Source organism: Saccostrea echinata, unplaced genomic scaffold, assembly GCF_033153115.1.
Source record: "Saccostrea echinata isolate AGI-Se365-2 ecotype Australia unplaced genomic scaffold, CSIRO_AGI_Sech_v1 ptg000025l, whole genome shotgun sequence".
NCBI lineage: Eukaryota > Metazoa > Mollusca > Bivalvia > Ostreida > Ostreidae > Saccostrea > Saccostrea echinata.
This window is the reverse complement of record NW_026889774.1, coordinates 18011915-18029322: the sequence shown is the minus strand read 5'-3', so window position 1 is coordinate 18029322 and position 17408 is coordinate 18011915. Positions and strand designations below refer to the sequence as shown.

The 17408-nt window shown below is 34.4% G+C and overlaps 1 protein-coding gene and 1 long non-coding RNA gene across 3 annotated transcripts in view; one reads left to right on the top strand and one right to left on the bottom strand.

Moving 5' to 3' along the window:
* Positions 1 to 12668, bottom strand: part of LOC133192086 (uncharacterized) — a 427629-nt gene extending 414961 nt beyond the window's left edge. For both annotated transcript variants that reach the window (XR_009721785.1, XR_009721786.1), the window contains exon 1: positions 12579 to 12668. This is a non-coding gene — a long non-coding RNA (uncharacterized LOC133192086). The remainder of the gene's footprint in view (positions 1 to 12578) is intronic.
* The window catches only part of LOC133192070 (actin-related protein 5-like), a 99248-nt gene that overhangs the window by 78980 nt on the left and 2860 nt on the right, over positions 1 to 17408 (top strand). Inside the window, exons 16-17 of the mRNA XM_061327914.1 lie at positions 10404 to 10487; positions 13222 to 13339. Coding sequence (XP_061183898.1) covers positions 10404 to 10487; positions 13222 to 13339 — 202 coding nt within the window. The remainder of the gene's footprint in view (positions 1 to 10403; positions 10488 to 13221; positions 13340 to 17408) is intronic.

The following is a 17408-nucleotide window of genomic DNA, read 5'->3' as shown; positions in this document are numbered from 1 at the left end:
TCACAAGGGGCCAGAATGCTAAATCTTTGACGCTTTATATCTCGAAAAGGGGGAATATTTTGATAAGCAATACTGAACAAAATATGGTCAGAATAATGTTCTAAACAATATGCACCCTTTCAATTTTTGTCAAACGGCCTTATTAAGGACTTGGAGGGGTGGCCCCTAAATATTTCCATTCAGCATATCTCCATAACGAAAAGAAATCTCTGAATAGTTGTTGAACAAAATGTCTTCAAAATCAAAAGACCTTTCATTTGATATCAAGAAAAAGGGGCTGACCCCTCCAATTAGGGACTCAGAGGGGCCAATAGTTTTTCACCTATAACTCTTTAACGATCAATAATTTGTAATACATTACTGAAGCAAAGATGCTTATCTTAACAATTTACGACAATATATGATAAGATTCTGATTATATGTTACGTAATAAGGGGTCACAAGGGGCCAGAATACTAAATCTTTGACGCTTTATATCTCGAAAAGGGGGAATATTTTGATAAGCAATACTGAACAAAAGATGGTCAGAATAATGTTCTAAACAATATGCACCCTTTCAATTTTTGTCAAACGGCCCCATTAAGGACTTGGAGGGGTGGCCCCTAAATATTTCCATTCAGCATATCTCCACAACGAAAAGAAATCTCTGAATAGTTGTTGAACAAAAAGTCTTCAAAATCACAAGATCTTTCAATTGGTATCAAGAAAAAGGGGCTGACCCCTCAAATTAGGGGCTCAGAGGGGCCAACATTCTTTCATTTATAACTTTTTAACGATCAATAATTTGTAATACATTACTGAAGCAAAGATGCTTATCTTAACGATTTACAACAATATATGATAAGATTCTGATCATATGTTACGTAATAAGGGGTCACAAGGGGCCAGAATGCTAAATCTTTGACGCTTTATATCTCGAAAAGGGAGAATATTTTGATAAGCAATACTGAACAAAAGATGGTCAGAATAATGTTCTAAACAATATGCACCCTTTCAATTTTTGTCAAACAGCCCCATTAAGGACTTGGAGGGGTGGCCCCTAAATATTTCCATTCAGTATATCTCCACAACGAAAAGAAATCTCTGAATTGTTGTTGAACAAAAAGTCTTTAAAATTACAATTCCTCTCATTTGATATCAAGAAAAAAGGGCTGATCCCCTAAATTAGGGGCTCAGAGGGGCCAAAAGTCTTTTATGTATAACTCTTGAACGATCAATATTTTGTAATACATTACTGAAGCAAAGATGCTTATCTTAACGATTTACAACAATATATGATAAGATTCTGATCATATGTTACGTAATAAGGGGTCACAAGGGGCCAGAATGCAAAATATTTGACGCATTATATCTCGAAAAGGGGGATTATTTTGATAACCAATGCTGTACAAAAGATGGTCTGAATAATATTCTAAACAATATGCACCCTTTCAATTTTTGTCAAACAGCCCCATTAAGGACTTGGAGGGCTGGCCAATAAATATTTCCATTCAGTATATCTCCATACCGAAAAGAAATCTCTGAATAGTTGTTGAACAAAAAGTCTTCAAAATCACAAGACCTTTCATTTGATATCAAGGAAAAGGGGCTGACCCTTCAAATTAGGGGCTCAGAGGGGCCAAAAGCCTGCCATATATAGGTCTTTGATAATGTTATATAAATCAAAAAAATGAAATCTAATTAGGGAAGTCTATATATTATTATCTCTTATTTTGAGAAGCAATACTGAACAAAATATGGTCAGAATAATGTTCTAAACAATATGCACCCTTTCAATTTCTGTCAAACGGCCCCATTAAGGACTTGAAGGGGTGGCCCCTAAATATTTCCATTCAGCATATTTCCATAACGAAAAGAAATCTCTGAATAGTTGTTGAACAAAACGTTTTCAAAATCACAAGACCTTTCAATTGATATCAAGAAAAAGGGGCTGACCCCTCAAACTAGGGGTTCAGAGGGGCCGAAAGCAATTCATCGATAGCTCTTTGATAATGTATATAAATCAAAGGATTGAAATCTAATTAGGGAAGTCTATATATATTATTATCTTTTAACAAAGATCATAGTCAAAATCATATCTCATCTTATCGAAAAATCGGACGGAAGACCTACTCGTTGCTCGCAACGAGATCTCATCTAGTTATTATTATTATTATTATTATTATTATACTGAACACTTTTTTCATTCAGCATTTGAGGAGTACCTTTAAAAATAGGATTTTTCTCTTATAACCACTAAATAGGAAATGTAAATATCTCGCGTATGTAAGGTATTGAACTTCCGGTTTAGTCACTTCCGGTTTCTACTAAAGAAAAACTAAAAAAGCTAAAGAAGCTAAAATCTTTCTCATTTTGAATGTCTAGACTCTCAAATTCAGGATATAAATTCTAGAGACCAATACCAACAAAAAAGTTAGCAATGGTGATTTTCGACCACTGATACTTTCTGAGATATAAGACTTCAAACATTGAAAAAGGGGGGATGAAATTTTTAAAAGTCACAATTAAGGTTTGAAAATTATTTTGAGCATTAAAATACGTTAAGACTAATAAGTTGAACATATACTGTAAGTTTCATATCGGTCGGAGCCGAACTTCCGGTTTTAGGGGTCTTTGAAAATTGTCTATGGGAGTTTCTATGTTAAATTGAAATCAGTCGTGGCACGTTTTCTCTTAAAATAATCAAGATATTCTTGTGAGATGCTAAGTGTAGAATGATCTTGATACGGTTCCGACCTCATTAGGTCATAAAAAGGAAATTCGGGAAAATAAGGGATTTCTAGGGGCCAACATTGAAAACACACTTTTTCCTGTAACTTTTTCATTTCTCAATGAATTTTGAAACAGTTTTGTATTCTGGGTTCAGATCAAAGAGAACAATCTAAAAATTATGGTCCGTGGGGTCACTTTTTGACCCCTTATAGGAGTTACAGAGGACTGAAATAACGTAATTTTTATTTTTTTCAAAAATAATGGAGTAAAAGTTATGTCCCTTTGAACATCAGTTAACAGGCTTACGTACTCTTTAGGTTTCAAGTTTGGTATGCATATGACAAGTACTTCCGGTTTTATGAATCTCTGAATATGTCTATGGGAGTTCTCATGTTAAATGGAAAATTGCACATTTCACGATATCTCTTAAAGTAATCAAGATATTCTTGCGAAAATTAAGTGATATAATGACTGTGATATTGTTTCAACCCCATTAGGGTTTGAAAATGAATTTCTGGAAAATAAGGGATTTCTAGGGGCCAAAGTTGAAAACTGACCTTTGCCCATAACTTTTTTAATTCTTAATGAATTTTTTAACAGTTTTCGATTCTGGGTTTATCTTAAAGAGTACAATCTAAAAATAATGGTCCGTGGGGTCACTTTTTGACCCCTTCTAGGAGTTACAGAGGACTGAAATAATGAAATATTTATTTATTTCAAATATGATGAAGTAAGAGTTATCTCCCTTTGGACATCTGTAGGCGGGCTTACATACTCTTTAGGTTTTAAGTTTGGTATGCATATGACAAGTACTTCCGGTTTTATGAATCTCTGAAATTTTCTATGGGAGTTCCCATGTTAAATGGAGAAATGGACATGTCACGATATCTCCTTAACCAAAAAAGATATTCTTCTGAAAATTGAGTGATATAATGACTTTGATAATGTTTCAACCCAATAAGGGTCTGAAAATGAAATTCTGAAAAATAAGGGATTTGAAGGGGCTAATATTGGAAACTGATTTTCCCATGTAACTTTTTTATTTCTAAATGAATTTTTGAACAGTTTTAGATTCCGAGTTCAGCATAAAGGGTACAATTTAAAACTTATGGTCCTTGGGGTCACTTTTTGACCCCTTATAGGAGTTTTAGAGACCTGAAATATAGTAACTTTTAGTAATTTTCAAAATAACATTGTAAAAGTTACCCCCCTTTGCAGAGGTCTAGTGAGAATTACATGCTCTTCAGGTTTCCATTTTTAAAAGCTCCTGAAGACTTAATCCGGTTTGATTATTCTTTTTATGTTTTTCATTTTGTTAGAGTTATCGCTCTTTAGGGTCCTTGTGATTTTAAGCGTCGAAAAGCCCTCCGTTTTTGTTGAACGACAAAAAAGGTCTAGTTATTATTGTTATTCTTATTTTTCCTCCCATATTTTGTGCACGCGTTTTCTCAAAGACTATTCAGTGGTTTTCAGTGATTTTTTCAGGGATAATGGACATTATTATGAACTTTGTGCATTTGAGGAGAAAATTCAAATAATCTCTTTCGGTTCCATGTAATGGCCAATTTTCTGATTTTGAATTGGATTTTTGTCTTCCTATCTCCTCTAGAACGGCTAAAGATATGAACTGGAGACATGTCAAAGATGATAGAGCATGACTTGTAGATGTTCTGACCAATTTTTTGTGTGTCGTCGATGCTTCCGGTCACCACCGAAAGCGAATTTCAAAAATGGATTTTTTCAACTTTTTTGTTTTTCGTTATTTTTCTTTGATATTATTAGGGTTAATAGAAGCACTTCTAAAAATGCTTAATATATAATTTGTTTTAAAATTGATAAATTCAAACTCTAGATATTTGCATTTTAAAATTTGAAGCGGGGTCAAAATGGCGGCCATCTCCGTAAACTCCGACGAGCTGGTCGGAGTTTACGGAGACAGCCGAGTGTCTTGTTGAACGAAACTACCATAAGGATCAATAAAATGTACAGGAATTATTGGATCTGGCAGATTTTGGAAATGGATAATCTGTCTTTGAATATATAAATACTCTGACCTCCAAATGCAATAAAATTAGTAATTTGTACGGTACATACAATAATATATATGATGATGGAAACCATTCAATAGAACAAACATTTTAAAGAAAAGTGCGAAGATTTGCTCGTGACGTTTGGCGCGAAATAATGTATTGTAACACCCCTCCCTTTTCATAGTAGACAAATGGTCTGATACAGAAGAGCAGAAAAAGATAACATGGACATGAAATACATGCATATGGAATTGCATGGAATGGAAAGTTCAATATATATGTATAGGAATAAAAGGAGTAAACAGTATCATCAGTTCATTAGTAAAAGATTATTTCTTCTGCTGACAGTTATTGTTTAATTAAACTCAATTAACGAATTCCGATGTTAATCTGCTTGCACAAAATTTGGCTAACTAGTTAGCATTCTATAATTCCGCCGTATATATATATATATATATATATATATATATATATATATAAAGCTTTTATCCTCCTTAATGCTTGTTACTTCAAGCATTGATACAAAAAATGATGATGGATGGTGAAATTGCGCTGGTGTCGTGTTTCCATATTGAATTTTAAAGCAGGCAATCTGGGTTTATTCCCAATTATGTCTGAATTTTCTTTCTCATTTCTTAGCTTAAATTTACGTTTTCGTCTTTATAAACGACATTGAGCGTTTTTTTCTTTGTGAATTCTGCGCTATTCTCATTTTTTAAAAGAAATCTTTAATATCCTTGCATTTTGAAAGACCCATGTACTATTTTAGGCGTCTTTACTACAAGCATATATAAATATAATTTTACATGCAAAGAATATCATTATCAGTTGTCTGAGCAAGATCTTGAACACGGTAAGAGATTAAGACACCAAACTTATATGAGCAACAGACCTTAAGATGTAGACAAAACATTTGAGTTCAGAGCGTCAGCCGTCACTTCCGGTCGTCACAGGAAGTGATCAAAGAAATCGAAATTTCAACTTTTCTTTTTTTAATTAAAAATTGCATCACTTTATTGCATCTTTTTCGCAGATATGAAAGATGTTGGTCCCACCGGAAACAAAAACAACAACTTCTGGTTATAAGAGAAAAACTAAATAATTTGAATATTTTACTTTCCCATAAATATTCTTTATAAATTAAGTATTTGAAATGAATTTTAAATATGTTATTCAGAGTGCAAATGTCTGGGGTAACCTTAAATATCTTTCAAAAATTCCGGTTGGGTGTTTTTCTGTCCTCAAAATGAGAAAATTTCTGATCGAGATCTCAAAAGCAGGTAAAAGATTAAAAGACCAAACTTTTATGAGCAATAGACCTTGAGGAGTAGGCGTAACCATTTGGGTTAAACACGTCAGTCGTCACTTCCGCTTGTCACAGGAAGTGATGAAAGAAATCACGTTGAATTTTCACACTGACGATCAGGGTTAAATCTCCAGTGCCTGAATTTCTTTTATCACTTTTTCAGCTTGAATTTTTGTTTTTATTTTCAGAATCGAACAGAAGACCTCTCATTGCTCGCAATGAGTTTCTAGTTATTATTATTATTCTAATTAATAGTTTTTTCTAATGGATTTAAAGAAAATCTTTGTTTATATGTATTCTTTATTAGGACCATAAGATAGCATGCCTATATATCTCATGTATGTAAGGTTTTATACTTCTGCGAATGTCACTTCAGGTTTTTATAAGTAAAAAACTAAGATTTCTTTAGGCCAGCTTAAAAATTTCTTATTTTACTTGCAAATTCATTCAGATTTTAGGAAAAGATTCTTCGAAGTAAAACCTACAGAAATGTCAGTGACAGCATTGTTGTATTTTTTATACTTTTTGTGTTATATGACTCCAAACAAAAGAAAGGGGGGATGGAAATTTTGAAATTATAAAAACATGTAGGAAAATTATTTTGAAGACTACAAATATTGTTTATAATGATTTATAGAATATGTACTGTAAGTTTCAAGTCAATCCAAGCAGTGGGGCATTCATGTCTTATGGACATAGTTTTTGTGTGCCATGTATTGATTGCAAAATTTTGAACATTTTTAGCTTTCTCTCTAGAAGGGCTGAACTATAGTTTTAACTAATTAGGTCACCTGAGTCACTCAGGTGACCTATTGCTATCCGTTTTCGTCTATCAGCATGCTTCATGCGGTATGAGTTAACATTTGAACATTTTTAGCTTCTTCTCTGAAACCGCTTAACCAATTTCAACCAAATTTGACATATAGCATCTATGGGTGAAGGGGAACAAAAATTTTGAATTTTGCCCTCCATTGGCCTGAGGGGTGAGGCTAAAACCACCAAAATTAATGCAATCTTCAAAAATCTTCTTCCTTACTCCTGGACACCAAGCAGTCAAACTGTTAGCATGATTGTAATAAGCATTGAGCCTTCTACCAAAATTGTGAAATTCATGGCCCCAGGGTCAGGGTTCTGGTGCTAGGGTGGGGCTATATAGATCATATAGTGAAAGTGCATTATTTCTTTGAAAATCTTCTCTGCTCCTGAGTATTAAATAAAGTAACTTAGTACATAGTTATGAAGAGCAACAGTGTCTCTTCCAAAATTGTGAATTTAATTGCCCCAGGGTCAAGGGTTCTGGTGTTAGGGTGGGGCTGTATTGATTATATAGTGAAAATGCATTAATTCTTTGAAAATCTTCTTTTCTGCTCATGGGTATTAAATACTTTTCTGCTACTGGATATTAAATAAAGTAACCAAGTACATAGTTATGATGATCAAGAGTGCCTCTTCCAAAATTGTGAATTTCATGGCCCCAGGGTCAGGGGTTCTGGTGTTAGGGCGAGGTTCTATTTTAATTTATAGTAAAAATGCATTAATTCTTTGAAAATCTTCTCTGCTCCTGGGTATTAAATAAAGTAACTAAGTACAAAGTTATGATGAGCATAATTGCCTCTTCCAAAATTGTGAATTTCATGGCCCCTGGGTCAGGTGTTTTGGTGTTAGGGCGGGGGCTCTATTGACTATATAGTGAAAATGCATTAATTCTTTGAAAATCTTCTTCTCTGCTCCTGGGTATTAAATAAAGTAACTAAGTACAAAGTTATGATGAGCATAATTGCCTCTTCCAAAATTGTGAATTTCATGGCCCCTGGGTCAAGGGTTCTGGTGTTAGGGTGGGGCTCTATTGACTATACATGTATAATGAAAATGGATTAATTCTTCGAAATACTTCTTCTCTGCTCCTGGGTATTAAATACTTTTCTGCTACTGGATATTAAATAAAGTAACTAAATACATAGTTATGATGAGCAAGAGTGTCTCTTCCAAAATTGTGAATTTCAAGGCCCCAGGGTCAGGGGTTCTGGTGTTAGGGCAGGGCTCTATTGATTATATAGTGCAAATGCATTAATTCTTCAAAAATCTTCTCTGTTCCTGGGTATTATAAAAATCTTCTTCTCTTCTCCTGAGTATTATTCAAACAAAGGAAGTGCATGGTTATGATGAGAAAGAAAGCCTCTTCCAAAATTGTGAAATCCATGGTCCCTGGGTCAGGGGTTCTGGTGAAGGGGGGGGGGGGGGCTCTATTGATTATATAGTGAAAATGCATAATTTCTTTCAAAATATTTTTTTTCTTTTACTGGTTATAAAGCAAAGAAACAAGTGTATACCGTATATACTCGCCTATAAGTCGGTTTTTTGGGAGTTAAACTTTGGTCCAAAACTCTATGTCCGACTTATAGGCGAGTTATAAAAAGATTGGTATTTTAGGTAGTTATGATGAGCAAGGGTCTTCTTCCAGAATTGTGAGTTCATGAACCCTGGGCCAGATGTTGTGGTGTAAGGATGGGGCTTTAATTATTTTTTAATACAGTTAATTCTCAATAAACTGCCACCTTTTGTAAATTAGAAATCATGGCGGTATAACGAATTTGGCGATGAATTGAATTTCCTATTTCTGGGGAAATAAGAAATAGACTTACCATTCTTGGAAATAAAAACATTTAGCATTTATATTCTTAGTATTATATAAAAACACATTTCAAAATTTGTAAATGCGTCAAATAGTTGTTTTGCTTACAATAATTTCGTTTTAAAACAAAATACACAATTATAAAATAAATAGTCAATTCTCAAATTATCGCCATTCGATTCATCACCATTCTCACAATACCGCCATGATTTTTCAAGAACCTTTTTCCTTCTATATAAAATTCTCTTTTTAATGCCAAATTCGCATAACGCCATCTGCCACCCTGTTTTCACAACAAACGTCCATTTCAAAGTGTCAATTATCTCGATATACCGCCACAGATGCATGTGGTAAGTGAAGCGGCTAATTGGTGTCGCTATCTAGATCACCATTGGAAAGCCAGACAAGGTACACTTAATTAAAGAATTAAATAAACAATAATTTTTAATATATCAACTGTAATTATAAATTTTGTTTTCTGTTTAATAAAAAATGATTTAATCATGGTTTTGCCACGAAAGTGGTTGTTGTTAACTTGAGTTCACAGACAATCATATTAGTTTAATCCCTACTTCATATAATGCATAGTTTGCTTTGAAATAATGATACAGTATGAGTTGTGAAAGTTTTAGCAACGACGATGCCATAAACAATAAAAGAATTTACAGGAATCCATTTTTTACATACTATTGGCAAAACATCACGACAATCGACAGGGCATGTTTTTATTAAATACCAGAAGTTCAGATTTACACAATTTTACATGCCTGCACCTGAGCTCATATACATGTTGTGTAGTGAAAATGCATTTCTTTCAAAATCTTCTATGCTTCTGGGCATATTCGAGGCAAACAGAGTAAAAGTTTTAATATGCAAAGGTATTTTTACCAGAATTTTGAACACCTGGACCATTTAGTCAAGTGTTCTGGTCCTGGTGAGGGCTCTATTAGCTTGTATTCTGCTGAGCAAAGTTATTTCCCTTTGCCATTCACCTTTGATAATTAATAACTGTAAATAATGTATTTGAAAGCTTAATAGAATACGAGAATTATGCAAGAATATTGTATAATACAAAAAGTTTAGTTTTATTGATCAAGTAGACTTGGAAATAATAGATGAATAAATTTGAGACAAAAATAACTTATCTTTTTAAATGTTCTTCAAAGGCCAAGAGAGGCCAATGTGAGAAGTAATAATACGGGGTTAAAAAATATATATTCTGTTAAGAGTCTGCATGGTAATGGGACAGATAGATACTAGACCAATTATTTTGTTGACGCTAATCACACTATTTTTCTTGCTTTTGGGCAACAAAGCTTCATTTATCAGTTTATGGATCCTCTAAGTTGTTGTATTGTACTAAGGTGACCGTTATGGCCCTTTGGCCTCTTGTTTTGGTATATAGCATCACACTCACAACACTAAAAAAACTTCCTTGAATGTATTGATAATGTAAAACCAAACTAATGGTTGAGATTCAGGCTTAAATTTAGTATTGCCAGGTCACCAAGATGCTTTAAATTCTATTTAATATGGGCTGGCATAGATAAGTGATAATTTAGTACTCAAATTCTTGTGAATAAATTAGTACGATAATTATTGACAGGGTGAGAAAATTTTGGGGAAAAAAATAATATCCTGGAGGTTTAAAATTATTTTGAGTCAGGAGGGGGCAAACAAACAATTTTTAAAAGATGGCCTAATCACTGTGCATGTTTCCTAGGGAAATGGATCAAACAATGGGACAGGCAGGAGAATTTGACATTGCTGAGTATTACCGCCTTCATCTAGCAGTAGAGAAAATCAGGTAAGAGAAAGCTTGTTAAGTACAAGTAATAATAATAGACAAGAGGCCCATGGGACAGGCAGGAGAATTTGACATTGCTGAGTATTACCGCCTTCATCTAGCAGTAGAGAAAATCAGGTAAGAGAAAGCTTGTTAAGTACAAGTAATAATAATAGACAAGAGGCCCATGGGCCACCACATCGCTCACCTGAGCACATTGGCTACAAAAAAGCAGAAATCAGTGCAGTATTGAAAAGTTTACAGGGGGGCACCTTAAATTTTAAATTAACACTACATGTACCTCAGGATTCCATATCAGTTTTACTAATCATGGCTTTGCTGTTCTTGAACAGAAGAATTTTAAAGATTTTTTTTATGGCATTGAGCTCTGGAGCTGGAACGTCATATAGCAGGTGTCTGATTGAAGTCGCCACCAGAATTTACTGGACTGAATGTGTCAGTCAATGCATCAGCAAAAGAAAATATCAATCTCTTTGAAAATGTTCACAATGAATAATAGCTTGAAAATAAAAATGCATCAATTATATCTACAATTAATTCTGTTACAAAACAAAGATACTTGGTTTATTTTCACACAAGAAAAATGTGATGGTTGTTTCAAATTTTAACCTATTTCATTTAATTTTTTTGAGGCCGGTACATACTGTAAAGCTTGTCTTATTAAGTCTTAAAATTTTTAAAAGTTTATGGAAGTCACCAAAATAAGACACATAATCTTCTAAACAGTCACTGCATAAAGAGCTTTTTAGCTCACCTGAGCTGAAAGCTCAAGTGAGCTTTTCTGATCACCCGTTGTCTGTCATCCGTCCGTCCGTCTGTCCGTCCGTCTGTAAACTTTTCACATTTTCGACTTCTTCTCAAGAACCACTGGGCCAATTTTAACCAAACTTGGTACAAAGCATCCTTGGGTGAAGGGGAGTTTAAATTGTAAAAATGAAGGGCCAAGTCCCCTTCAAAGGGGAGATAATCAAGAAAAATACAAAAATTGGGTGGGGTCATTAAAAAATCTTCTCAAGAACCACTGGACCAGAAAAGCTGAAACTTATGTGGAAGCATCCCAGGGTAGTGTAGATTCTAAATTGTTCAAATCATGACCCCCGGGGGTAGGGCGGGGCCACAATAAGGAATCCAAGTTTTACATTGAAATATGTAGTAAAAATCTTTAAAAATCTTCTTCTCAAGAACCACTGGGCCAGAAAAGCTGAAACTTATGTGGAAGCATCCCAGGGTAGTGTAGATTCTAAATTGTTCAAATCATGACCCCTGGGGGTAGGGCGGGGCCACAATAGGGAATCCAAGTTTTACATTGAAATATGCAGAAAAAGTCTTTAAAAATCTTCTTCTCAAGAACCACTGGGCCAGAAAAGCTGAAACTTATGTGGAAGCATCCCAGGGTAGTGTAGATTCTAAATTGTTCAAATCATGACCCCCGGGGGTAGGGCGGGGCCACAATAAGGAATCCAAGTTTTACATTGAAATATGTAGTAAAAATCTTTAAAAATCTTCTTCTCAAGAACCACTGGACCAGAAAAGCTGAAACTTATGTGGAAGCATCCCAGGGTAGTGTAGATTCTAAATTTTTCAAATCATGACCCCCGGGGGTAGGGCGGGGCCACAATAGGGAATCCAAGTTTTACATTGAAATATGTAGTAAAAATCCTTAAAAATCTTCTTCTCAAGAACCACTGGGCCAGAAAAGCTGAAACTTATGTGGAAGCATCCTGTGGTAGTGTAGATTCTAAATTGTTTAAATCATGACCCCCGGGAATAGGGCGGGGCCACAATAGGGAATCCAAGTTTTACATTGAAATATGTAGTAAAAATCTTTAAAAATCTTCTTCTCAAGAACCACTGGGCCAGAAAAGCCGAAACTTAAGTGGAAGTATCCTGGGGTAGTGTAGATTCTAAATTGTTCAAATCATGACCCCCGGGGGTAGGGCAGGGCCACATTAGGTAATCCAAGTTTTACATTGAAATATGCAGAAAAAGTCTTTAAAAATCTTCTTCTCAAGAACCACTGGGCCAGAAAAGCTGAAGCTTATGTGGAAGCATCCTGGGGTAGTGTAGAATCTAAATTGTTCAAATCATGACCCCTGGGGGTAGGGCGGGGCCACAATAGGGAATCCAAGTTTTACATTGAAATATGTAGTAAAAATCTTTAAAAATCTTCTTCTCCAGAACCACTGGGCCAGAAAAGCTGAAACTTATGTGGAAGCATCCTGGGGTAGTGTAGATTCTAAATTGTTCAAATCATGACCCCCGGGGGTAGGGCGGGGCCACATTAGGTAATCCAAGTTTTACGTTGAAATATGCAGAAAAAGTCTTTAAAAATCTTCTTCTCAAGAACCACTGGGCCAGAAAAGCTGAAGCTTATGTGGAAGCATCCCGGGGTAGTGTAGATTCTAATTGTTCAAATCATGACCCCTGGGGGTAGGGCGGGGCCACAATAAGTACTGGGGGGGGGAATCAGGTGAAAAACAACAAGGCCAAGGTTACTCAGGTGAGCGCTGTGGCCCATGGGCCTCTTGTTTCCTTAATTATTCCTCAGCTTCAATTTATGTCTTAGAGAAAAAAACACAGTAACTAATAGGAGATTCATATAGCTAAGTATAGTCAAAATCCGTAATTGAAATTTTTACAACCATATCTTTATTTGGCAGAACTTGCTTCAAAAACTATTTGTGTTATATAATTGTGTAAATTTGCCATATTGTTCGAGTTTTTTTTTTTTCAGAGTACCTGAATTACTATTTCAGCCTTCAATGATAGGAATTGAGCAAGCCGGAATTGCTGAGACCATGGATTTTGTTCTCAAGAAATTTAATGCTGACATGCAAAACAAATTAGCACAGGTAATTTAGGAAAAAGTTGTGCGGATGTTGGTGGAAAAATTAATTTAATCTTTTTCCCCCAGAATTGCTTAACTTAAATGTAACAATTAAACTGTATAGAACTTGAATTTACTGATGTTATTTTTAGCTCTACTGGTCAGAGACCAGAAGAGCTTATGCAATACATGTAGTATCCGTCATCTGTCTGTCTAGCTGTATGTCTGTTAACATTTTTAGCTCTTCTGAGCCAAAGGCTCAAAGAGCTAATGCTATGGCCATTTGTGCAGTGTTTTAGAATATGGGCCATAACTCAAGAACCCCTTGTCCAATTATTGTCAAATTGTCACAGGGCATCCTTGGCCCAAGGGCTCCCTTTTATACTAAAATTAGGGTTGTGACCCTTAAACAATTATAATTAGGAAAATAGAAACAAAAGTACTGGTTGCTAAAAAATCTTCTTCTCAAGAACCACTGGGCAGATTATCACCAAACTTACACAAAAGGATAAGGATATGTTGTTGATTAAAATTTGCACAGGGATTTACCCTGGGGCAGAGGGCGTGGTCTCAAGGTCACTTCAGAGTTGACCAAAAATTACGTTTTATTAAAATGTTGATATTTTGCTTACTTTAAGGACTAGGATCATCAAATCTTGTCAGTTGATGCATCTAAGGACCTCATATCATGACTCAAAAGTAGGTCACGATGACCTACTTTTTAAATTTTGCGGCCGTTCTTTTTCAAAATGATTTAGAGGCATATTTTGAACAATTTAAGGCCTATGATCATCAAACTTTGTCAGTTGATGTATCTTGGGTCCTCGGAGTATGTTGACTAAAAGTAGGTCACCTTGACCTACTTTTTGAATTTTATGGCTAATCTTTTTCAAACAATTAAGGTCAATAATTCAAATACTGAGAGGTTTAGAATCATTAAATCTTGTTAGATGATGCATCTTGGGGGCCATAAAACATATTTATTAAAAAGTAGGTCACAGTGACCTACTTTTTTAACTTTGCAGGCATTCGATTTCAAAGCATTTTAGAGGCATAATTTGGACATTTTAAGACCTAAGATCATAAAACTTTGTAAGTTGATGCAACTTGGGTCCTCAAAAAAGGTCAACTGATAAGTAGGTCACTGTGACCTAGTTTTCAATTTATATGACTATAATTAAATATTTCAGGTACTAATTGGCTTAGAATCATCAAACTTTGTCAGTTGATGTATCTTGGGTCCTTGAAGTACAACACTGAAAAGTAGGTCACGGTGACCTACTTTTGAAATTTTATGGCTTTATTTAAATATTTTTGGGTACTAATTGGCTTAGAATCATCAAACTTTGTCAGTCGATGTATCTTGGGTCGTTGGAGTACGACAACTGAAAAGTAGGTCACGGTGACCTACTTTTGAAATTTTATGGCTTTAATTCAATATTTCAGGTACTAATTGGCTTAGAATCATCAAACTTTGTCAGTTGTTGCATCTTGGGTCTTCAGAGTAGGTCGACTAAAAAGTAGGTCACCGTGACCTACTTTTGAAAATTTATGGCTTAATTTAAATATTTTTGGGTACTAATTGGCTTAGAATCATCAAACTTTGTCAGTTGATGTATCTTGGGTCCTTGAAGTACAACACTGAAAAGTAGGTCACGGTGACCTACTTTTGAAATTTTATGGCTTTAATTAAATATTTTGGGTACTAATTGGCTTAGAATCATCAAACTTTGTCAGTTGATGCATCTTGGGTCCTTGGAGTACAACAACTGAAAAGTAGGTCACTTTGACCTACTTATAAAATTTTATGGTTATAATTTTAAAAAAATATTTTAGGTATTAATTGGCTTAGAATCATCAAACTTAGTTGATGTGTCCTCAGAGAACGACAAGTGATAAGAAATCACCATGACCAACTCTCGGGTACTTATTGGCTCAGAATCATCTTGGGTTCTCAGAGTGTGAATTGGAATTTCAAGGGTTTATCTAAATATACAGGATACTTAGAGGCTTCAGATAGAAGTGATAGGTTGTACAGTTTATCAGAAGAGCGATTCAAGGCCCTTGGGCCTCTTGTTTTAAAATTGTTTTAAAATAGTTTTGGTCTGATTTTGATATAACTTGGCATACAAGTAGACTACACTAAGATACATAATTCTACGTATAGGTTTTTGCTTTCAATGAATGGTTTTACCATGGTTACTAAAAATAGAAATTTCTGTGAATACTTAAAAAAAGCTACTCCTCCTACAGTTTTCGTCTGATTTCATTATAACTTGGCACACAAGTAGTATACACATTTAAACATAAATTTGTTAGTTTTTGATTTAGATGAACAGTGATGTCATATGGTTACTAAAAATAGAAATTTCTGTGAAATACATTCAAAGTGCTACTCCTCCTACAGTTTTGGTAAGATTTAAATATAACATGAAACACAAGTAGACTACACTAAGATACATAAAATTTTTACATCAGTTTTTAATTTCAGTGAACAATGTTGCCATGGTTACTAAAAATATTAATATCTCTGAAAATCATTCCAAACCCTAATCATCCAACAGTTTTGGTCTGATTTTAATATAACTTGGCATGCAATACTACATTGAGATACAATATCGTCTTTTTATGGCATTTTTACTTTGATGACCGATTATGCCATAGTTACTAAAAATAGAAATTTCTGTAAAACTCTTTCAAAATACTACCCCTTGTTCAGTTTTAGTCTGATTGCAATAAATTTTGCCACAAAAAAGAGACTAAACCAAGGATCATTATTAGGGCCCCGCAAGGATTTGCGGGTGCCCTATAGTAATCACTCTGTCTGTCTGTCCGTCTGTCTGTCTGTCTGTCCGTCTGTCATTCTTCCGTCCACAAATTTTCTGTTTTTTTCTAATAACTTTTTTTAGGGTTGACCAATTAAGTTCAAATTTGGTATGTTGGTTGAATAGGCATTAAGACTTATTTTGATGCTAAGTTTGGTTCTCTATGTCATCTGGTTTGGAGCTGGGGTGGTGGGGTAGATTCCTTAACTTTATATAAGAGTGAATGGGCAAAGAGAGATAACTGCTGAGAATGTTCCTATTGTAAACTATGAAAGGCTGCAATGAGTCTCTTGGGGTTAATTAACTTTCCTCTTGAAGAAAATCCAAAGCATTTATCTTTATCTGTCACATTGAGATTAATTAACACCTCTGTCTGCAAATAAAGTTTGTTTTGAAGTTAAGGTCAGTTCTGAATGATGTTTACATTCTCTGAAATGTTGATTTATAATATTCATACTTTATTTTTGTAAAAAATACAATGAGTTATGATTTTATTAAATTCTAAAAACAAGATATAAATAAAGATATCTTTATTATTATTATTTTATTTTTTTTCTTTTCCTTTTTTCTTTCTTTTTTTCTGCCTTATGTAAATTCAAGAATACTATTCATTTTAACAGGTATTCAGATAATAACCTCATTCTATCATTGCTGGAAAAGTTCTTAGAAAAGTTTGAGAGAGCAGTATAATTAATCTCCTGGGATTGATTATCTTGCTGGTTGCAGAAAAATTTATAGGGTTATCTTTCTGTCATTTTAAGATTAATTAACACCTTTGTCTGCAACTGATGTTTGTTTTGAAGTTAAGGTCAAGCCTGGGTGATATTTGCATTCACTGAAGGCTTGCATTTTAGAAAATACATGCTTCATTCTTCTTTAAATATACATTTTATTGAGTTATTATAGATGTTTTTTACTGCCTTATGGACAAGGACACTATTTACAGATTGTTGGATATTTAGCAGTTGCTGGTCCTTATTTTTCTTTATGTATTTTTAAATTTTTATAATCAAGTAAAATTGTCATCCCCTAATCTGCACCCTTATATTTCTACCCCTTGGTGGGGCCCTTGCTGAATGGTCAGATTTCTAGTTCTGTTTATTGCTTATTGTTTATTTATTGCATAGTTTCAAGTCCAAGTGCTACTTTTCTCTTCCTATTTTAAGTACAAACCAGTAAAGCTACAGTCTCATCAGAAACTTCTGGTTTCCTGTATAAATCTAATTTTGCTCAAATAATGAACATGATAACGTGAGTGTAATGACCCTT